At 40.6% G+C, this 23,886-nt stretch overlaps 1 protein-coding gene across 1 annotated transcript; it reads right to left on the reverse strand.

Moving 5' to 3' along the window:
• Positions 1 to 245: 245 nt before the first annotated feature.
• Positions 246 to 22,899, reverse strand: LOC115042440 (importin-13-like). The gene is made up of 23 exons (XM_029500671.1): positions 22,837 to 22,899; positions 22,310 to 22,396; positions 17,533 to 17,658; positions 17,079 to 17,435; positions 16,462 to 16,715; positions 13,385 to 13,525; positions 12,890 to 13,031; positions 12,343 to 12,509; positions 11,914 to 12,034; positions 11,389 to 11,536; positions 11,087 to 11,268; positions 10,819 to 10,845; positions 10,513 to 10,647; positions 8,941 to 9,093; positions 8,397 to 8,477; positions 8,152 to 8,289; positions 7,080 to 7,176; positions 5,079 to 5,131; positions 3,334 to 3,400; positions 3,113 to 3,171; positions 2,891 to 2,980; positions 2,542 to 2,723; positions 246 to 2,416 (listed from the first exon to the last, which is right to left on the reverse strand). The coding sequence occupies exons 2-23, from the start codon at positions 22,376 to 22,378 to the stop codon at positions 2,320 to 2,322; spliced, it is 2,886 nt and encodes a 961-aa protein (XP_029356531.1). The 5' UTR covers positions 22,379 to 22,396; positions 22,837 to 22,899; the 3' UTR covers positions 246 to 2,319.
• Between the last annotated feature and the right edge of the window lie 987 nt (positions 22,900 to 23,886).

Below are 23,886 nucleotides of genomic sequence, written 5' to 3' on the forward strand. Positions count from 1 at the left end.
ATTTAACAAGGACTTCCTCTAATCAAACATTTGTTTTCAAAAACTTGCCAGATAGCAGCTAAGTGAATTTCTATTTCCACTCATTTGTACTTATCTTTCCTGAATTGTTAGCCAGGGAGTTATGTGCAACAATGTGTTTTTTCTGCTAGTGTTGAAATAGCAGGAAAAAACTATTCCCACACACAAAAGAGCCAAGAGCTGCAGTCTTAGATATATTTAATAAATTAAAGCCAAGGTACAAAAAAAAAAAAACAATGTACATTTCTTATCTCCCTCCCCTCCTCCATCTACCACTTTCTGTAAACTGTGACAAACATTTTTTTAATTTCTCCTCTCAAAATGAGACCACAATATGGACAGAGGATCAGTGTTGAACGTCCAGTCATTCACAGTTCAAGTCAGACTGAGGCAGGACAGCTCACCCTGTAGAGCTGATTCTCTCCTCCAATCTCCAATCACATCCATCTGCGGTGTCTTGCATACTGAATGTTTGTCCCCTGAACCCCTAAAACCCCCACAAAACACATACATGCTACATGTCTGCAGGCACCTCGGATAAGACAGAAGGATTAGACTGAGATAAAGTTTTATCAGAGACCACAAAGTACATTTCGATGCTGAATGTTATTAGATGTCAGCTGATCCTGCTGATGCGCAAGACAGGGCATTTTTACAGCCATCACATCACCTCATTAATGAATTTTCTGACATAATGGATGAGCACAGAATGTCAGTGTTAATTCTTGACGCAAACGCTGAATAACTTTCTCAGAGATTTTGTTACTGAACTCTAATCCTTCTTGGTCCTCTCCAAGGCAGTGACCCAGATGGATGAAAGGATTTTGGCAAGCTTGTTCACAAGCATTGTGTCAGGAGCTGTAGTTGGAGTTGGCTCAATAGCAGAGCGATCATTGAGTGTGATCATGGATTATCCAGATGATAAGGAGGTTTAATGGGTGGGTGTTATTGCCGAAGAGCAGCAGAAGTGACATATTGGATGTTACTGGTCAGCCTTTAAGAAGCGGGTAGTCTGAATGAATGTGGCGTGAAGAAATGAATGGGCTCTGAATAAAAGATAGGAAATTATGGATGTGTACTGTAGGTCCAATATAAGTGCACTGAACAAGTGGAAAAAAAAAGTTATCTGTGCACACACAACCTCCCATACATACATATATGAACACACATTCACTCAAATACACAGAAGTGTTTAGCAATAACTGTTAATATTCACAACTTGATTAATATTTTTGCACGATTACAGTGACTAAGCAGTCCAATGCCAGGATTATTAATCCCTTAATCCCTCCAAACACTTCATTGCCCTCTTAGTTCCCATCCTGTGGTTTTCTCTCACTGCCAACTAATATAATTCCTTTTCCTCTCCTGCTTTCATTCTGGCAGTCCTGCTTTACCGAAGGGACCACTGCATGAACACCACTCAACAACCTGAGGAGACTGCAGTATGACTAGGTAGGACTTGATGCACATGAGGTACAGCCCTATGCACAGAAGGCAAGGCGAGAGAGCAGACTTTTGTTTATCCGAGTTTTGTAAATCTTCGGCTTTTCTTTTTCCACTCATACCCCCCCTGAAGGCATATATAACAAAGAGGACATATTCACAAAACATTTCATGATAATTTGGCAATACAGATCTCCTGGGGGCATGAGTGGGCATAAATATTACTGTAATAATGTCATGATTTTTCCTGCAGAATCCCCTCCTGACATTGGTCCTTCTCTCTTCCCATTAGCAGCAGCAGGACTGACGACCACCATCTTTCTATATGTGTACATACATTTATATATTTCATTTGATTTATTTTGAAAAATAATGTCAAGTAGCTACGTACGATACCACTACCATTTTCATATGGATGCTAATCACCAGGAAACAACCTAGGAACCACAGGAAGATCTAGAAAGGCAGAACAAGACAGAGATAGAACGAGGCATGATGCAGCATGCTGGGAGTGCTGCTCGAAGCTCTTCCAAAGAAAAGACCTTAAAGGTCAGAGAAGGGAAAAGAAACAATCAACCTTAAAACAGAAAAAGCGATTCGAAGCAGAGAGGATAGCCTCCCTGACGCCATTAGGGATTTGATGTTTGTCCATTAATCCAATGGCATGTTTGTGTTGGAATGGTTCCATGTCTTGTCCTGCAGTGGTTGGGGGTGGGGGCGGGGATGGGGTAATCATTACAATCATTTCATGATATCTTCACTCACAGGGTTGGTGAGAATTGTTTTGTTGTGGCATCCAGCTGGTTTGCACTGAGGGCAGAGGTCACGGTTAGGTGAGAGTTCGAGGGTAGAGTTTCAATATTCAGCGGCATACTCTGTACCATGGAGTCCTCTGCACAGTAATGTGAACTCCTTCACTATGTCCTTCACCCTCCGCTTATTCACTCGTTCTCTGCACAACCGAAGAAAAGAGGCATACTTGTTATTATAAAGTATATGTGGAAAAAAAACATGTGCTTGACCAAGTGAATGAACTGATGATCTAATGAGCCTGTCATCAGATGTCCGGCAGCGTACCTGAGTATCTGCTGTGAGAAGTTGTCTTTCTGTTCAGTTGTGACTCGTGTCGATGGAAATCCTGGAGGCTGCAGAGCCTCCTTCAGCCATACAGCGAGCAGAGAGAAGCAGTGCTTGTTCAGACAGAAAAGCACTTCTGCAAACTGGTCCATCAGGCTCCGAGATGCCCCGCCTCCGATGCCCTGAAGAGTGCGGAGGAGGCTTTTTACATGAGGGACTTAATTGCATACAGCGTAAGACCAAGAAAAGTTTGGACTGCGATAACTTAGCAAACTGCATCAACAGTGAAATGATGTGACTTTTCTGTGGTGTGGTGAGGTGTATGAATGTGCAATGTGTTGTTTCTCACCTCCAATACGGCCTGTATCAATAATTTTCCATCCTCCTGCACCACCCTGGCCAATGGAGGCACATCTGAGCAGTGGGGTAACAGTTCAGTCTAGGATGGATACACAAAAAAAGCAAATGACTTATCTATATCTAAAACCATAGCTTAATTAACACTTTATCTTCCAAATTTGAGCTGTGCATGTTTGTGTTTGTGTGTTTATGTGTATGTGTGTGCGCTCACAAAAAACAAGCACGTTGACTTTACTGTCGGAGCTTCAGGGAATTTAAGTGACAGAACTCCTAGAAGGAGAGGGAGAAGGAGCCATGAACTACTAAAAAATGGTGTCACACATTTACAGTTTGTACTTTGTACTAACAACCACATCTACTGCAGAAAATAGAGCCTAAAGCACAGCACACTGTGCAGGGATGTATATTTGTGTAAACCATGAGCAAACTTACCACAGTGGAACACTGCTTTCACATCAAGACTCTCAGACAAGAACAAATCGGGTTTCCGTTTGAGGGCCTAAGAGGCAGATAAAGGCATTAAACAACAGGGTATGTTTCTGTTTGCCCAACCCAATCGGTCCTTCTTCACCACATTCACTGCATAAGTTCCTTCAAAATAATGCTATCAACAATGCCCCCTCAGCCTGGTAGCCGGATCTGACAGCACCACAGGACTGAGGCCAGATCTGCCTACCAGGCTGTAGTTCTCTCGCCGTCTGTTTAGGGAAAACTATATCCAAAATCATACAGAGATCCTCCAATGCAGAACTCAGCAGGTATAACGAACAAATTACAAAAAATCAAACTTTGAAATCATTGGAAACTTAAGTCAAACTAAAGGTAATGATGGTTTTGGATTTGTTTCTTGAAACCAATCTTACTTGAAACATTACTTTTCCTTGTTTTTGGTTGACTGAATTGAATATGCAACAGAAATGTGTAAGTAATTAACATGTGCAGATAAAGAGAAATACAACTCATTTTGTAATAATGAACTCATTCAGGATGGAGGAGAGAGGGAGAGAGGGAAAGGGAGAGAGATGAAGGTCAGATCTATCCAAAGATAGAAAACAAAGGAAGAAGAATGAAGACGGAAGACAAAAATATAAAACAGAAGAGCCATCAGCCAAGTTATCTGAACTGATTAATATTGGTGGAATATTAATTCATTAGGGCTTTGATTGGCTCTGGGCTGGAATGACTTCAGAGAAGGACTGAGCTCAGAGACTAATCAGTCACCTGGGACCACAACACTCATTGAGACACTTTTACATCAATTTCCCAGGAGCGCTGCATCAACTGAAATATTTAATTTAAGCTTGGTGTGGTCCTGATTTTCCAGGGACCAATCATGTCCTGATGTTGACTTAACTGAAGCAAAGAAAAAATATTTAATCAAACCTATAAGTCCTTGAAATTGTTGATTGACAGTCTAACAGAAATATCAAATTTTAACATTTTCTAAGTAACATGGAGCACAGTTCAATAAATCAATGATGATTTACGGAAGGACATAGTCCTCAGTGAGTTATAAGCTTTTCTTAACATCTCTGGTTTAGTAAACCTTTGCAAAGCCAAGCTCTGAAAAAATAAACTGACATCTCAAAATAACAACCCTAACCCACTTTAGTCTTCCTGAAATTCTGAAAAAACATAATTTTCACCTAAATGTGAAAGCTCCTCCATAAAGTATCATAAAATATTGATAAGAAGAAAAAAAAAAAAAAAAAAAAAAAAAAAGAACAAATAATTCTTGACACTTAAGTTTATAAAACCTGTTAACATAAATGTGATTTTTCAGAGGTTATCCAAGAGAGTCATTTAACTCTAAGATCTCTGGAGAAAGCTCAAGGTAGTTTCTTCATCGCAGAGAAAATCCCCTCCAAAGGTACTATGTTTGTGTGGCAAGGTGACTGTTAGAATCAATAGCGTTTGAGGAGAAACATAGGTCTCTTTTTCAAACATTCCCCTCATTTTCATTCCACTGCTTTGCCTATGTGATGGGACACCTTAGGGTCCAGTAACAAAGAACAGAAACAGGGATAGAAAAGAAGAAGACAGAAAGAAGGAACTAGAAACTAGAAAAGGAGAGAGTGAGAGAGAGAGAGAGAAGAGAGAGAGAGAGAGAGAGAGAGAGAGAGAGAGAGAGAGAGAGAGAAACCCAAAGTGAATGAAATAAGAAACCAAAAACACACCTGAGCTTGGAGTTGCATAAATGAATCAACAATATCAGGATGATCCCTGGGTCCTAAAATATAATAAAGATGAAACTTAAGAAATCATAAGAGAATAAGAATAATATACAAACAGCAACTGAATAGATTCAACAGTCATGTGGAAATAAAAGAGAACTCAAAAATATTTCATTGAAATAATTCACAGGTGAATAACGAACAAAGGGGTAGAAGGGGGGAGGGGGCATATGAAGCTTTGGCAGAGTCTTGGAAGAACAGACCAACCAAAAACAAAAAACAGGCAGAAGACAAAGACATGGGTCCGGTTGGAGAAAGAAATAAAATAAAAGAATAATAATAATAATAATAATAATAATAATAATAATAATAACGAGAGAAAAAGAACAAACCTAAAGAAACAAAAGTGGGTTTGGAGTGGGAACCCAGGAGGCACCTCTGTTACTGTTACAGTTTGGAGGAAAAGGGGCACCAAACCTGAATCAATCCCTTTTTTTTACCTCTCTCCTATGAGACACTTCTGACATCATTGCAATCAACCATCCAGCAACAAATTCTCCAATTAATGTAAATGCCTCAAGAAGAGAGGTGACCATCAAGGGTTCATTCAGAGCTGGACAATATCATCCCCTTTGCTTCAAAGGTAAACCCATAGCCATCAGTTTGAGTCACACTCAAAGATCAAGAAAGGTTCTGATCTCACTACCTCCCTCTTGCTGGACACAGACTACAAGACTTTTTTAAAAATGGCAAGATTACAAATGATGCACAATTAAACACACAAATCCTGGAGAAACTTATGGACTGAAAAATCCACATGGAAAGTCCTGGCTTTCATACATGGTTTACTCCGATGGCTTAAGATTGATGTTGGAGGTGCTCCAACAGCAAACTTGTAATAAAGCCGAACAAACGTCTGTAGTGAGCGCCCAGCTTTAGATGTTCCCATACTCCAAACATGTTTCCTGCTCAATACCCCCCTCGGGCCCACATCCACACACAACTCCTTGTGGAAATACAGGGTTTATTCAGAGGGCTTTGATGAAGAACCCAACTCTAATCCTAACACAGCAGTGGCTGCCATATTGATCTGGCCTGCCCTGCTGTGTTATATGTCAGCCGACTGAATAACCTAGAGGTCTCTGTGCTGTGACTGATACTGCCTACTGAGAGGAACCTGCTCAGAAAAGAAAGAGTTTAGAGGCAGGAGGAGAGGCAGCCATTACTTAACCAGTCAAAGCAGGAAAGGAAGAGAGGAAAAAAGGGACAACACAAAGGGAGGGGGAGCAGCAGACAGTCCTGATACAAGCACTCTAGGCCAAGTGTAGTGAATTGAATTATGATCTACATATTGTCCATTTTATATTGAGTGAAAATCAGAACATTAGTCTGGCCCCGGGGTCACGCACATGAGGATGAAAGTCATTTTCATGCAGCCCAAAACACAGTATATTATTCCACAACTTCATGAATGTAAAGAACAAATAAATGAAATTAATAAATAAGCAGACTAAGCTGATCAATATACAAGACATCGCAAACATAGTTTGTATATGTTTAAAGCAAGCAGTATAATGAATTCAAAATGATTTAATCAATGCTTTGCAGCCACAGCAATCCGTGGTGAAGTCACCGCTTAAGTCACGGTTCAAGCAGACAGTCCACTGTGTTTCCACTTACATTAATGAGTAATGAGAGCAAACATTTAAAGGTTGACAGTGAAAGCAGAGTCCAGTGACCTCTAATCCCATTTGTGTTCGCTAGACTGAGCTGTTTCATGTAGCAGCACATCGTTAATGGGAATAGTAAATGAGGATATATGGCATCACTATATATAGAAACAATTTCCCTATTCTACTGTTCTATTCCCGACTCTACTGGTATTCCAACTTATGATTTTGGACCTGGGGAAAATGTATGTATGATCATATGATGCTTTTTCAGGTCTACCACTGATTTGATCAGAAACAGTGTTCACAGTCACGCCTTTGCTGGACTCCCTACCTTGCTGGAAGATGGACAGTGTTACCGAGGTAACCAGCTCAAACAGAGCCTTGATGGGTGGGAAGTGGTCTGTCTCACTGGCAAATATATGCACCATCTGAAACAGCAAGACTTCAAATCAGGCATTCACTATGTTTATTTGCCCACAAGAGAGCATGTTAAAAGCTGTGGCAGGAAATAAGAGAACATATTCACATGCACTGCAATTACCTGATCACTTCAAACCTTTTTGCCAACAATATTCAGACTCCTTAAATTTCTGGACCAGACTTTTATTGGTGGCATTTGACACTGTAGCCCAGATGCATCAAGCTGTATAATAAGAGCCCAATTTTCTTCTAATGACGAAAATGCATCAAAATTTTACTTATAAACTTCTGCTCAGCTGTGATTAGGTGCATTTATTATAGTTTTGGCTACAGTTCAACTTGGACCTAATTAACTTGGATACAGATACACAAAAGCAGCAAGTAATTTAATTCCTTCACACTTATGCCACAGTACTGTATAATTTTTCCTGGCTGTCATTATTGCGCACATTGAAAGATGAATAAAAATGGCCATTTATATTATTTAAATTTGGTTTCTCATGCAAAAATCTACCTCTGACAATGCTACATCTCTCATTTGGGCAGAAAACATGTTCTTTTTATGTCTACGTGACATAATTAATAAATAAATTACTGAACTACTACTATACCAGTAGGTGCACATAACCCTAGTGTGTTTAAAAAAAAATATATATTTTTTTTTAGTATCTGATACGATAAGACATTGCAGTTTGTTTGTTGGTTAAATTAGAATCAGCTGGGTAGAAGAAAACATTAGCATCAATTTTATTTAAGAGTGCAGTACCTTGAAACTTTTCCTTCGAGTTTTAATTTTACCTGGGCAAGCATGCTGTTTGGAAATCTTTTCATGAACACAAACTGTATATTCAATCATCCCAGATTCTTTGTTGCATAGCCTATTAGTTCATACACAACCCTCGCTACATGTTACCACATAATTTTTAAGACAGAATATAGATATGTGTTTTTGTGTGTGTGCTCACACATAAATGAGTCTGTACCTGTCGTGTGAGATCAAGCGCTGAAGCCTGTGGAATTGTACTGTACATCTGCCCCAGCATCTCACTTAGCTGAGACACCATAGGGGCAAACTCATGGAGCAGAGTCTTCACTGACTTCTCAAAGATAGCACACACCGCCTGAGGAACAACATGAGGTCAGCTTCACTCAAATGTCACCACATCTCTGCATTTTTTGGAGGACACAAGCAGAGATTTGACAGTATGTGCACACGATGACGACTAACCTCAACAACCTGTGAGTCATTGAGCCACTTGCTGAGTACCGTCTGTATGAGAGCAAACACTTGCTGTAAAACAACCACCACCTGCCACACACACACACACACACACACACAAACAAACTTCATTAAAATTGAATAAAATAAAAAGAAAGTGAAGTAGTAAACAAGATGCAGCATTAGAGATTAGCATTTACACATGGGTACGTGCCTATGAGCAGATTTACTAATGATTATGGTTGAGTGTCAGAGCAGTTCTCCTGCTGGCCACCCACAGTACTTCAACCAGTGATAGCTGATGTGTTCAGCAGTTGAGAAAACAGTGGGGGTGGGGCTGAGAGGAAAAGAACTCCTATGGCTGCAAGCACCATGTGCCCCACTGCATTTCACAACAGCCAAAGTGCTCTCTCTGTGCGCTATTACAGAGCCCTTACATGGAATATGCTTTCTATATATATATATATTTTGGCCATTAGGGTTAGTTCTTACCCACACTTGCTAAATTGACAAACCCTGCTGATGAAAGTGACAATGATGTGCAGCATCTTACTGGGTTTGGTCCTGGTGGGAGAGGGGCTGATTTGACAGGTGGTGCTGAGCTGTCCGCTGACTCGTCATCCTGCTTGCTGATGTCGAGTGTTGTGAACAGGTTGGACAGCAGCCCCAATATGTGGATGATTGCTAATTTATTGGAAGGATTAGGCTGAAAAAAAGAAATAACAATGAAAAATGATTAATTTATACTGGCTAGTATACAACCTAACCCCACTTTCCATCTGGCTCATTCAGACTATTAGTGTCTACCGAGAAAAAAAAATCACTGACAAAAATTTCAAGATTATAAAAAAAATGTAAAATGCAAATGTAAATAAACTAAAGAAAAACTATTTTAGCCATTTGGCCAGATAAATTGACTTACGTAATCAACAAAATAATTGATGAATAAGAATTTAAATTCAAGTTGAAATGCTTCTGACCACAAATCACTGGGTGTCATAAGAGGGAGGTAATGGCTCAGTTTCTTACCATCTGCACATGCACATGAGTCATTAAGGTAAAAATCATCAATTAAGGTGTGAATAGCAGTACTTTATCATTGCCCTGTCTCCATGGTGATGTAACAGCGCTAAAAGACTACAGTGAGGATAAAGATGAGGGAGCCACACCCTTGTACAGCCACATCTCTCATCTCCTGTTTAGCATCGCCCACCCCCCATTCAATTTTGATGCTTTTGCTATATAGCAGTCATGGGTATATTATGCTTGACATCCTCATCATAGCAAATCCATCAGCTTTTGCTGTCAGCCCTGTCACATGTCACGTTCATTCACCCCTGATGTAATGCAACCTGAAGGCACCCCCACTAGGTGCCACTATTTCCCTGGCTTAAGATACAGAACCTGATTTCATAGTCTGATGTAATGCCAATACATCAAAGCTAGACAGAAAACAATATGAAAGGGAGGAAGTCAGAAGGGATGGATGAAAAGTGTGTGACTGTGTTTGCTATGTGGAGGTGAGGGGTGAAACTGGGACAGAAACAGACACAGTGAGAGAAATTAAAAGCTTCACTGATGCTGACGTCTCTTTTCACCCCACCCGAGGTCTTTGCTGAGTGTCGAATGAGTGATCAGGAGAAATTCTACCTCACTCCACATCCAGTAGATAAAACTGTGTAAGCGTGGCTCCATATTTATACTGTCCAGTGTGACAGTCAGAAAATACAGGCACCATTAGACCTGACGTTTAAATGGGGTAAAGAATTTTCTTTTGCACAACTGCGCATACACACATGAAAACACAACCTAGAGTAAGAATGTGTGCGTTGGCACTTTCTTTGGTGTCTGAATCTATTCTCTCTCCCTTGTGTGTATGCACAAGGGAGAGAGAATGTGTCTTCACTGCTTCCATGTGAGTCACTAGCCCATGGTGCAGGGTCAAATCCAATCTGGTCCCACAGAGAAATGTTCCACTGCAATGACACCACACAGACATAAGGTCTGTTCGTATTGGCCAGAGTCCAACTGTGCTGGCTTTGCGTTTGTATGTGTGTGTGTGTGTGTGTGTGTGTGTGTGCGTGCGTGCGCGCGCACACAGCTATACATTGCTTTGTGTACACACCGTCTCATCTGCTAGCTTCTCCAGTTGCTGAATGTATGGAGTGATGAGAGAGTGAAGGTTTCTTAAGATGTCTTCCACTGGGAGAGCGGAGAGCAGGAAGCCCAGAGCCTGCATCAGCCACATGCACTGACTTGTCTGCAGGAAGAGACCATAAAGGACGACATTTCAGTTCAACCATGAGTCAAATCAAAAGTTTTATACATGTGTTATCCTGCATGCAAACTAATTAATTAGAAGAGCGTTTCATTTCTAAATGTCAGTTCTGAATTGATAGTCAAAACAGAAAGAGAACGGACAAACACTGACCTTGTGGATTTGCTTTATAAGCACCTCCTTAAGAAAATAAGAGGCAGAGTTATTATTGTATTATTTTGAAGGTAAGAGGAAAAGCAACTTTAAAATTACATGCATGTGCTGACATCAAGTTTGAGAGCTGTTTCTGGAAAGCAAATGATTACAAAAACCTAGAACACCACATGCATTAAAATACAGAAAAATAAAGATAATTGTTGTCTTGTATAGCTGATCCACATGGTTAAAAAAAAGAAATAGAACATCAAAGGTATACATGTACCTGTGAGACAGCTACTATGTTAGTTGCGTATGGGGGTAGGTCATATTTGCATTCCCTACAAATTTTCTTGAGTGTAGAGACAGAGGAAACAGAAAGGTCTGGGTTCCCTAGAGCCTGCAGCACCAAGGGCAAGACACTGCTGAGCATCACTGGGTGGTCTGCCAACCATTCAGCCAGAGCACCTATTTGGAGCAGAGGCCAGATACTGAACGAGAAGTATTGCTTGTTTTTTTTTTTCTTCTGAACATTTAATGCCACTTCATTTGTTCTTACCCCAATCATACAAAAAGTATTTTTCTTACCTATTGTGAACATCACGGTGTCTGCCAACTGGACATTGTTGATATTTATTCTGGGGATGAGTCCTATAAGGCCTGGAATGACGTCAGAGTAATTCACATCTATCGTCTCTGCTATTGACTGGAAGCCGTACAGCAAAGCTTCTGTGTGCTGGAGTACAAGGGGACCATGAGTGTGTTTGTGAACCAAGAGGACAATAAAAACACAAAAACAAATTCTAAATTGACATGGTTTAAGCATAGAATGTATGAATGACATGTCATGAAATCAACAATAAAAATGATTCAAATATCAAAATTAAGCCCTTTATATTTATTTTCATAAATTTTTTCAACATTTATTTGAGGTTATCTTTAGGGGGATGGACTTTATCTATGCTCACACAAGCATAATGTGAAAAACAACTTGTTTATTTTATGCAGTGTGACACATTTTTAGTACTGGCTTCCATATTGCGCGACAATAAAGGAGACAGAAAATAGTTCAAAATGTCTCTTCGCTCATCTGTGTGTGTAGGTCTCACCCACCTGCCATGACGTGGGCTGCTCTGCATTAGTCAACAGTCTTCCTAGTTTGTCATACAGGTTACTCAGCAGCTCTGCTCCCAGCATCTCGTACACATACATGAGTGTATCTGAGATATCCACCCTGAAGGACAGATATGCACAAACAGACATTTTTAGGGGCAGTGTTGTGTTGTTGAAACCTTATCTGGTAATCTACTTCCCAGACAGATTCTGCCCACAGCTGCCAGTCCAGTGAGAGTTTATTAGAGAAAAACATACTCATTTGCTGACCAATCATCCTGTCAGTGAGTCATTACTGAAACACGCAGGCTGTCAGCGAAGCACTTGCACCCAGCAAAGCGCAGTAGAAATAGTTATGTACAACATACAGAAATAGAGTCAAGCATATAAATACAGATAAAAAAAATAAATACAATAAAATACACACACCTGTAGATTCTGAACTGCTCTTTTTCATCTGAGGACCAGGAGGCATACTCCTGGTCAGACGGAAACTGGGCTTTGTGCAACAAAACATCCACCAACTGGAAATACACTGGCCTGTAGACCTGCAGATACACTGCCTGTTTATCTGACTCAAATGACATGATTTCATCCTGAGGAAGAAGGAATAAACAAGAGAAGAATTTGTTTAGGGTATGAAAGGTAAAATTATTTTGGCACTTTATTCATCAAAAGTGTTGTGTATTCTGTCAGGCTGCAATTTTGTCATTTGAAAATTTGCAGGCAAAATCAGACCTCAGTCAGCGACAGATTTCTTTCAATATGAAGACAAGCATTTCAAGAAATTGCTTATTGAGGCTTTGACTATTGTCATACTGCAATAAACTGTTGGCTGGTCTATGTACATAGAGAATTGTATAAATATGCCACTTGAAAAATATTCATTGAATGAGTCATTGACACTCATTTATCAAACTATCCTCACATTACTTTAAAATTAGGTTGGAGTGGACAATGATACCAGTGGCCTTACTTGTAGTGTGTACCAGAATGTGAGAGTGAGAGAGCTGGTGGTCTCATTGACTGGGTAGTGGCCTGGGATACCCGTACAAAACATAATCATGTTGACTAAAGCCAAGAAGCTCTGCCAGTGATCCACCTGCTCCAAAAGAGTCCTGGAGAAGGAAGTTAATGCAAAAGAAGGAGAAGTGTTAGGAGTATTTGACAGCTGTCCAAGGTGCACAATTCTCACAGCAATGCATAAAAAGGGACATGCCAGAGGTCCAGACTGCCCACTCACACAATTGACGTAATTTTGTTTCTCTCATATAGTGATCTATTTTGTAGAGGAGTTTAAAAACTGTCCAAAATGAGTCTGTTGTTATTGCTTTAGCTTCAATGAATGTTATATTTGTTACTTTCAATATAAATGAATGTGAGAATGTGTGAACATTTTTGCACTGATGTAGGCCAACAAAAAAAGAGCGCGCGCACGCGCACACACACACACACACACACACACACACACCTTGAGTGGTTCTCTCCGAGTGTGACAGCAATTCGGCAGATACCATGGCAGGTCTCCATGTCTCCATTTTGAACAGCTTCCCTGAGCTGCTCCTGCAGGGCCAGTACTTGAGGAACCAGTTTGAGCAAAGTGTTCACATATCTACAACGAGGACACACAAACACAGACAAATAAATAAATAAATAAATAAATAAAATCTGTAAGTTCAGAGCCCAGTTCATTTAAAGATATTGAGTTAACACCTGTACACGGTACTATACAAGGGGTAAGAACAGCACATCCACAGACAGTGAGCCTCGTCTGGTGAATAAAAATTGACTCAGAACACTCATAGCTAGGTTGATTTATTCATTGCTCCTTCTCAAGACAAGTGTTTATTTCAAATCAAATCTCAGTCCAAGTCAGTCCAACCCCTGGGTCATCACACCCACCCCTAAAAACCCACACATTTACCAGAAAATCTATTCAAAGCTCCTGCTCAGAGCTGTGTTGCTGTAAGTTATCATACTGTCTTCTTCCTGCTTCCCTAATTCACCAACTCAGGTCAAAACACATCCATGTGCTGACAGGCAGACAGACGGACGGATGAACAGACAGACAGATACACACATACACACACACAAGCAAAACACAGGCTCATGTTCTCATGTGAACACATCAGGCAAAATCCTCCTGTCATCTCTAATGACAGCAAGCGAAGGGGTGACATTTGAAGATGAGGAGCGTGCATTTATGTGTGCCTGAATGTCACTGAGGAGATTATGTGCATGTGTGAATGTTGGAAATATAAACCATATTATGTTCATATTGATCACAGGTTTTTTTTTTTGTGTATGCAGGTGATGCTTTATCTTCTCCTGAGGACATCAATAAGGATATAGGTCTGCATTGATGAATATTTATCAATGACACAGCAAGGTTGTGTGACTTTAGTATTATGGTATTACCCACTTCACACACCCAAAAAAAATCTACCTGAATAACTCGAGTAAATCAATTGCTTTTTAAACTAATCATTCTTCATAATTTAAAATGGAAATTAGAGAAAAAAAAAAGAAGATATTTTTTTATTAGATTCGAAATTAGAATTGTTTGGCATTAGCCAAAGAGGCAAAAAGTGAAACTAATATGAATCCTCTGCTCTGTAGGTTAAATGCATTTATTATCAGACTCCTGATCTTTATTATTAGAATTTCCCTTAGGCTTTCTTATGAGCTGAAGAGCAGAGTCTAAGGTCCTGCCTTTGGAGGCCAAAGCCCCTACTCAGCATCCCTCCCTGGTTCAGCCTTCTTTGGAGAAAGCTCCCCCACCAAGAGATATGTGTATGAATTTGCCTTTCATATAATAAGACTGTACCTATGTGTGCACTGGCATATCACTCATCCGCTGAGTTTTGCTGTCTATGTAACGCTAAGAGAGCAGCGCAGGGGTATACTGCACTTAAATCTGAGTGATTGTGTGTAACTGTGTCCATGTTTGTTCCTGTGAATGGCAGCCTGCATTCATGCGCTGAGTAGATCATTCATTTTTAAGAAGGTGCTTTGTAGATTCAGGTCATGCACTCTTAGCTGAGGAAAATGGTGCTTGGTGTGTATGTGATGCAATTACGTAGGATGGATTTGTCTGTTTTCCCCATTTCCCTCATAAGAGATAGCATTCTGCTGCAGCAAAATCACCTTCTCTGCCTCATAGCTGTCCGTCCTTCCCCCTTATGCTCCCTGCCCGGCTCTTATCCACATCTCCCTCCATCCTGACTTCTCCTTTATTTCATCCACCTCCCCTTCCCCCACCTCTGATCCCCTCTGCAATTACTGCAACACTCCAAGACAGGGGAAATGGGTTGCCTGGCAACAGGATGCAGCTGGACCAATAGCATTCCCCCAAATGAGTTGACTGTAATGTGTTTAAACAGAGGGTGAGAACAAGAGACAGGGAATAGGGCTTAGTACTGCGTATGAGAGAAAGGGGAAAGAAAGAGGCCAAAGTAACAGAGGGAGAAAAGATAAAATAGATAAAATAAATAAAGCACAACACGCAAACAGAAAAATTAATTCCGAGAGAAGTTGGAATAAAAACCCTTATGTCATGTCTTCAAATGGATTTATTTGTTTTCCTCTTGCTCATATATGCTCAGTAGAGAGAAGAGAAGAAAGAAAACAATATAGCTACTAAATGCAGCTATATTGTACTATTGAAACAGTCAAGATATTTGGAAGGATCTGGCAAACATGCACATGACACAGAAATTTGTTCAGTTTTGAATAATCATGTAACCGACAAGTTTTGAATAATAAAAAAATCTGCAACTTTTCAAAGATCAAAAATGTAAAAAATTCTCTGGCTAAGATTGTCTAAAGAGCCCAGAAACACTTGCAGAGACTGAGAATATTTTACATCCAACTAAACTGCCATTAATTGTCTTCCCACCATCTGGTCACTACAATTTCTGTGTGCTTAAACTGTCTTGTCAGCAACTTCTCAGATGCAACCGCCCTGTCTCTACAGCTTTGCAGAGGTATGGGGGATTAGTCTTTTACTCTTGCACATTTCACACCTTCTCTTGCCCTCTTCCTTCTCTTAGCGCTTTTTCTTTTGCATCGTCCCATCACCAACGCCCTCTCTCTTATCCTCCTTCTCTCTAGGGGAGGGGTAATGGGTGTCTGCCATGTCTGAATCAGCTAGGGCATGATGACATCTCTCCTCAGCTCTGTAGCTATAGCAACGCCAGCCAACCGAGTAATGCTGCCCTCCTCCCTCTGGCCGTCAACCTACCCTGTATCCATCCCTTCTTCCTTCCCTCCATCCCTCCCTAATGGCCTTGCAGTGCCCACCTTGTCTTTTTTCCAATGTTGGCTAATGCATCTTTCTTCTCTTATACCAACATTTTGGGAGGCATAATTGGCATAATTTCCATGACAAGGTTTCATGGCATCGCATAGTTACTTCTTTCTTCTGCCCATTTCTTGGTATCTCACTCTCAGTACACACTGGCACATCTTTGTCCTACAAAAATACTAAAATGTTTTGTGTACTTTTATTGATGACATTCATGCAATTTCCATCCCAATTGTACACACCTTTGGGAGTCGGGTTGTGAGATGGCATTGACTATTGCCTCTACTGCTGTGTCGAAGAGCTCTGGGTCAGGCAGGGCACTGAAGCAGTCGTGCACCAGGCCTTCGCTCTCACTGAGGGGCACATCCAGCAGCACCCAGGATGACAAGCAGCGTAGCACGCGAGCTTTCACTGCCCCAGGGCTGTCTGTCCGTCGTAGCAGTTGCTGAAGTAAGGGACATACTGACCCCCACTCCCGGCCGAGGGCCCCCCGAACCTTGAGAAAGGATGAAAACAAGGGTTAGACTGACAGTGGATCACGCACATGTGTAGACCTTGGTATAGAGTTTTTCTATAGTGGTTCCTCTTACTGAGACCAATATGATAACTATTTAATACTTTTTGTAATAAATAAACTGATGTATCTGCTAACTCTTTGTTGACAAAATACATGTTTACATTTATTTAAAAAAAAAAAAAAGTGGACATGCATTAGTCTGAAATTAGGGAAGTTATTTTGATCATATGTCAGGAAATATCTAATACTAAATAAAGAGAACTAGGGATACAATTTAGACAGTTTTCACAATCCACAATAACAGACATGGTGAACACCAGCAGGCTGAATGTGCAGACATACCTGTCCCTTTCGATACTGTGGAAGGCGGCTCGTCTGGAACTCTTCAGGCAGGACGGTGAGCAGCTCCAGCAATGCCAGGCAGCGTGCCCGCCCATCCACCCCTCCCCCCTCCTCCTGGAACACCCGCACCATTTCTGCCACTGCGCCTGGCCAGGCCTCAGGCATTGTGTTCAGTGCCAGGGAGGCCAGAGCTACGCAGAGCCGGGTGAGCACCATCTTGGAGCCAGAAGAGAAGCAGGCAATCTGGGAGAACAGCTGGGTCTTTAGAGAGTCATACTGGTCTGTGGGGATGTCTGACCAGTAGCGAGAGATCTTGGTGTGAAGCGCACTAGCGCCAAAGTACTGAATTTCTGGCACCTGTGAGAAATGATCAAATTGATGCAAATGATCCCAAATATTAAACTAGTGTGTTTGTTTGTCCATGTCAGTGTGTGTGTGTGTGTGTACACTGTACCTTATCTGGGCTCAGCAGGGCCCAGCAAAACTGCCAGGCCTGAGGTGAAACCTGAGCCTGCATTAACCATTTCTGGGCCAGATTCTTGTTTTCTATATTGGGATCATAGTACAACTGGTGGAGGGCCTAAGAGAGCAGGGGAAAGAAAAGAATAAAAAAAAAAAAAAGTTAAAGGAATCCACACGGACTATGGATGGTTGAAAAGTCTGTGAGAAACCATGCACACTTATGACATACACAATGGTGTGTATCAGTGATGACAATTGCAGTCGGTGAAAAGAGCCTGTTACCTTGAGAAAATGCCATCATTTTTTCACTAACAAATGACACATAGTAGATCATTTACTGTAAAACCTGAACAATGGAGAAAGTAATGATCTGAAAACAGCACTCGCTGAAGCAAAGCTGTGAGTAATTTGAGTACTTGAGTGGAGGGAGAATAAGAAAGCCAAAGAGAGGGGAGATAAAGAATGAGAATAAGAATAAGAAATGAAAGAAAGGGAAACAGAAGCATTAATTAAACAGACACCTCTAATCCTGGTATAGCCAGGAGAAGGCTTTAGACTGTGCTCTGCAAAATTACTGTTTCTTTTTCTCTCTGTCAAATATCACACACATGTGTAAGTGCTCACTGAACTAGAACCACTGGCAGTCAGCACCAAGTCTCTGAGATGCAATATAAAAAGAGAAATCTATTCTTTGAGCTTTTCGATCTTTGTCTTTTAGCCCTGGAGCCTGTTCACATCAATTTCTCCACCACCAACCACTCTCTCCTTCCAAGGATGAAACATCCAATTTCATTACATCCATCACTTTTCCATCGTTATCTACAAATGTAAATCCTTCCCAATACCTTGTTAGAGAGGTTTATGAGGCGATAGCTGCTGTTGGGTAGAACATCAACACAACATCAACACCCACTGGAACCAGAGTCTCAGGTGACATTTTTCCCCATTTGCAATCCCACAAAGAAATTATCTATGTCTCTATACTGTATGTGACTTTCATGATCAGGACTGTCTGGCTATTAATGACCTGACTTTTTGTAGGGATCCAAGTGGCATTTTTACTCATTTGTATGAAAAGGAGCAATATGTGCAGGTACCATGCAGACGTTACTGTTTATACATTATCTATATGATTTGACTTTTTCTTGCCAACATTTTTTTTCATTTGTTTAAAAGTGACCATGTTAACATGGACAGACCGTATGAAGAAAGCTGATCAAATATAAACGTCTTGTAATTTGGGAAGGTCTTTCCATAAATTCATATATAGCCTTCATTCTACACAGCCTTAATATTGGAGTGGTTTTTGTTAGTCGGTTCCAATTTGCCCTTTCTGTAAATGATAGTGGAGTTCAAAGCAGCAGCATATCATTACTGCAGTCCACTGTGTCAATGCAGACCTCTCCTTATCCGATCCCAAACAGCTTTGTGTCTGCGTCAGAGTATGTCTGCCGTTCCTTAGTTTATTATCAAAGCACGAGACAAAAAAGTCTGTTCATTTTGCTGTTTTAATCTTCTCACAAAAAACTGCCGCCTGTCTCCTCCTAGAAATCACAGCAGACATGCAGCAGTTATCTACTTAAAGTGTAATTGTCTGTTATTAATAGGCTCTTAAAACAGCCAAAAAGCATGAACACCCTGAGAGATAGCAGTGTTTATTTGCAGCTGAGGCAGCAAACTGTGTTTCCAGATGGCAGTAACCTGCCTGAACCCCCTGGCTTCACCTGAGGATGGCGTACTCTTGGCAGACACTGTCAAAGGTCATTAGCCTCCGCTTCTGTCCTTTTGCAACAGGAGCAAGTCAAAAGCATGGCTCAGTCAGACAGATTCACCATCTGCTCAAACACGTAACCAGTTTTACTGTGGCTGGTATATGCCTGTGCGCTCAACATAAAGCCGAGGATATTAACTAGGATGTGAATCAGAGGCTGTATTAACAAAGAACCCAATAATACATTTAATACACAGTATAAATATGAAGTAATGCCATTAGGGTGGCGCTAATGCCGCAGCCACACAAGCATGCACACATACACACATGAGGTAATGACGCCCCCCTGCCATAGGTGTGCTGCGTTCTCTAGCCAACTGTCTACTGGAGAGTCACACTCAAAGTCATTAAGTAGGGTGGGCAGTGCTGGTGCTGGGCTTCGGAGGGCAGAATCACATCACTGACCCATGATGACAGTGTGCCCTAACTATGAGAATGAAAGAAAGGCAGCACAAGACCAAGACAGAAATTAAGAATATAATGCTTCTAATGAAGATAAAATTTCAGCACATGAAACACAAACATTTTTATTTTCCACAACTTAACCTAAAAAATTTGTGCGTATATCATGTAACCGACAAAATGTGTTCAACATTATGGCTATATGTATTTCTGTCAATAAGTAGATGGAAATATTTGTGACAATTTGTGTTCTTCTGAAATAGCTGCTCAAGCCACCACGAAACTACTCAGCACACCACGCAGTGTTTCTCAGTGTCAGATTTCTCTGCCTAGCTTTGTTCTGTAATATGTTAGGTGGCAGGCTGAATCATCTCTTCATTTAACTCTTAAATCTATTAAATAAGAAGACAGCATTTGTTGTCACATTCATCTGATTCTTACTTTACTTGAAGACAGCTAATCAAATGGCAAAGGCACATTATAATTTAGGAGCTGCACACTACTGAATGAGCCTCCTATAGCAAGCATCCTGTTTGGGTAGTTGACCAGGTCATCAAATATACATCCTTGAGAAAGATGTCAACAATGCTGTGTAGTGCTTCTTTCTAGTGGTAGTTGTAGTAGTTGTTTGGCTAAAAATGCTAAAAGATGAGAGAAAAAAAGTCCTTGTGTACCTTGTACACTGTTAAATAGCACAGCGTAGCGCTCTGACTTCAGTCCAAAACACACTTGCTAGTTTGATTGTGATTCTGAAGCCAATTATAGTCCAGCTGAATTTTTAAGACATTATACAAACCAATTCATTATAACCACAAAGTTACTGACAATGTGGCATCTTGTTTCACAGATCCAAGATAGAACAAAGGCCTATCTATCAGACAAATAGAAACACAGGGCCAGGAACTATCATCTCCACCACAACCCACTGCACAGAAGTAACAATTCTGCACTGCTCGTCTTTTTTCCTTTCACTCTTCTAAGTGCTGCCGTTGCTCTCATCTTACAAGAGGTGCTATTACTCTCCTTAGATCAACACTATATGTCTGCTGGTGGTGCGATCATTTACGGTTAGTTCCTGCTGTCATGGTCGGGCAGTGCGAATAATAAAACAACTGATAAATGCAGACAATAATATGATGCTCTTTGCTTTACACACTGATTCAGAGGAAACCTTTTGTTCTTCTCTAATTCCACTGAATGTACAGAATTATGCTGATTCCATAGCCAATTAAAAACAAATATGTAATTCTAGCCAAATTACACACAAAAATTATCTCACCCAAACAGTCTAAATATATTTTCTAAAAATAACTGCGGCTTTGAATAATAATATCTCATCAGTGCTGAAATGCAAATGCACTGAAATAACAAAAGAGCTCATATCCTTCATAGGTTATGATGCTTCAGATGCTATTTGTAGTGTTTTATCAGCTAATGAGATTACTGATATCACTGTACCCCTTGAAGCACACTAATGATGATTTCACGGGATATGAAAATGTAGCTTAAACTAGGTAACAGTATGTTGGCAAACTGTGTTTCATTTCCATTGCAGATGGGAAACCACATACTGGAAATCCCATTATTGAATATTTCCTTTAAATGTATGAGGTTGGGTATAGTTTGCCTTTTCTATAAAATACCATAATAAATCATTACTTAATATTTATGCACTTGCTGGCAGCATAAATTACACATATACTTAGGTATGCATATAGTTCAGTCTAATATTTGGTCAATCTGTAGTTAATACGATTAAAATTACAGTACAAGTTCCGTCGTTTTTGTCTCATCCCCAGCAAATTGCAAAACAATCTGTCCTGTCAGACACCGCTCCACCCAAAGAACAGAAGAAAGAGGAGATTGTCAAATTAGAGACAGGACCATGGTGTTTGTCATTCTGTTTATTAAAGCAGAAATCACAGTATCACCCTGAGCTATTTCCCCTTCAGGAATGAGCATCTCTTTTCCGACCTTTCACTAATTATATCTGTCCCATCACCCACCCCCCTCCTCCTTCTTTACTTCCACTGTCACAGACATCGACCCTGTCCCACCCCCACCCATCATCCCCCAGTCCATCTCATCACATCAACTCTGCTCCTAAACGGGAGCACCCCTCTGCCTCCATTGTCTCCCCACCCATCCTCTGGTAGGTGTCAGTGACCACCCAGCAGGGAGATCCACCTCACCAATCTGCCAGCCACAATCAGAACTGCCAAAATCCGATCCACGAAAAAAAAAGCAAGACCAAAACGAGCATATCACAATGAGACACAGTGAATTAGCTGGTGGCATCCTGTTATTTCTCCCTCGTCTGCTCATTCTTACTGAACATCGACAGCTAGAGACGCGAGAACAGAAATAATGAGAGAGACAAATAAGCTGAATTCCTGCAAACAAATGATCTCTGCAAACGAAATTAGTATAAAAACAAAAACACAAAGCGTTGTACGATCAAGAAGCAAATAAACTCTATGCGCGATATTCCTCGTGCTTTTTTTTTTTTTTTTTAAATCTCATCTGAAACATGACGACTTATTTCGTCCCTGCTGCTACACAATGGATGGGCTGCCTTACTGGCCCCAAAACTCACCTTCTCTACGTTTTCCACCGTGAAGTCCAGGGTGTCCGGTGTGGCTGCTATCCTCCCCGGTGCCTCCATGTCCCCACTGACACGGAGCTGTCAAACGATCACAGAGGAGCAACACATTCAGCAGCTAGCAGCCGACATTCAACTCCCCTTCCTAGCCGGCGGCGCTTCCATAACACTCCCCCCAATAACAACTGAAAACTACAAATCGATTGGAAGATGTGGTGATTTTAGGTTTTTCAGGTTTACATTAAAAGCTAACTGGCAAGCTAACGTTAGCTCGTTTAATTTACGAGCTGGCTAGCTAGCGCTAATATCCACCATAGAGATATTATAGCGCTGGCTAACGCCACAATGCTAACGCTAAAGCGAGCTAATGTAGCCAGGGCATGTAACTTAACGCTGCTCCGCTGCTCAAGGATACCAGGCGAAAAAAAAAAACTATTCTATCTTTTTCAGAATGCGTCAATACTATGAAACCCGCAGAGAGTATTATCTTGGGGCTGCCAAAAAGACTGATAATTTCACACCTTTCTGTCCTGCGACGATTTGAGACGATGCTGGCAGATCTCTGCCGCTTTTCTGCCGCTGCTGCTCCGTCACCGGGAGCTCTCTGCTGCATTCAGGCGCCGTGGGAAATCGCGTCTTCGCGGCGTAACTGGTCAAGGACCACCCAGTATTACGGCGAATGAAACAGCAATTTTCTAAAACAAACAAACAAGCAAACACATCATTCGTGGAGAGTATAAGAAAACAAATACAATACACAGAAAATTCTTCGTTTAACGGTTATATATTAACACCAAAAGCGAGTCATTTAAAAGGTTGGATGTTTGATTTTCATGTATGAACATGGTTTGAATGCGTCCATTATTAAAGGTTTTATTAAAACTCGACTTTGCCCTTGAATTTGTGTATTGATCTTGAACAATTGTATAAACCCTTAATTCATACTTACATATATCTTAGAAAAGAAAAAAATATTGCGTGTTGTTCAAGAAATTACTGGCGATATTTCAAAACATGTTAGGATGCACGAATCCCAAGTTATTCATTAATGTATGCCTCCCCCATCAGGAAACAATATTTATGTGGAAAATATATAATACATGTTACACTGACTTTAAAATCCATTTTATTATATAGTCACTATATGGAGAATACATGCATTCTGACACTTTTGCTATTGGTGAATTAAAAGGTTACTGATACGGTTACATTTTGTCGTAATGTCACAAGTAACTGATAACTAAAAAAATCCGGCTCTTTCTGGAAGTTGTTGAACCTATAATTATTACGATAAAAAGACATTTGCAACTAAAAGATTTCTAAACAAGTAAGCGAAATACACAAAGTACAAAATGACTGAAAAATTATGTGTTGATAAATTCACATAATCTTCATTAATAACCACAATACAGGTGATTAAATTTCGATTATAATATGTTCCCAGGTTAGGATTGTTCTCAGATTATATTAGGGTTAGGGTATTTCTATAATATACGGCAAAATTCACTAAAAACCTGTGGGGTTGGAGTCTGTCCAGCCAAATGGACATGTCTTCACTGCTCATCTATAGA

Source organism: Echeneis naucrates, chromosome 4 (genome assembly GCF_900963305.1).
Source record: "Echeneis naucrates chromosome 4, fEcheNa1.1, whole genome shotgun sequence".
NCBI classification, from domain to species: Eukaryota; Metazoa; Chordata; class Actinopteri; order Carangiformes; family Echeneidae; genus Echeneis; species Echeneis naucrates.

Bases quoted from the DNA above. Each gene is read 5' to 3' on its own strand.
- LOC115042440 (XM_029500671.1), bottom strand. From the start codon at position 22,378: ATGGAGGCACCGGGGAGGATAGCAGCCACACCGGACACCCTGGACTTC. The intron at 9,094-10,512 runs GTGTGTACACAA...TCTTTTTTTCAG, and splicing joins AGAAGCTAGCAGATGAGACG to CCTAATCCTTCCAATAAATT. The intron at 7,177-8,151 runs GTACAGACTCAT...TTGCTGTTTCAG, and splicing joins CGCTTGATCTCACACGACAG to ATGGTGCATATATTTGCCAG.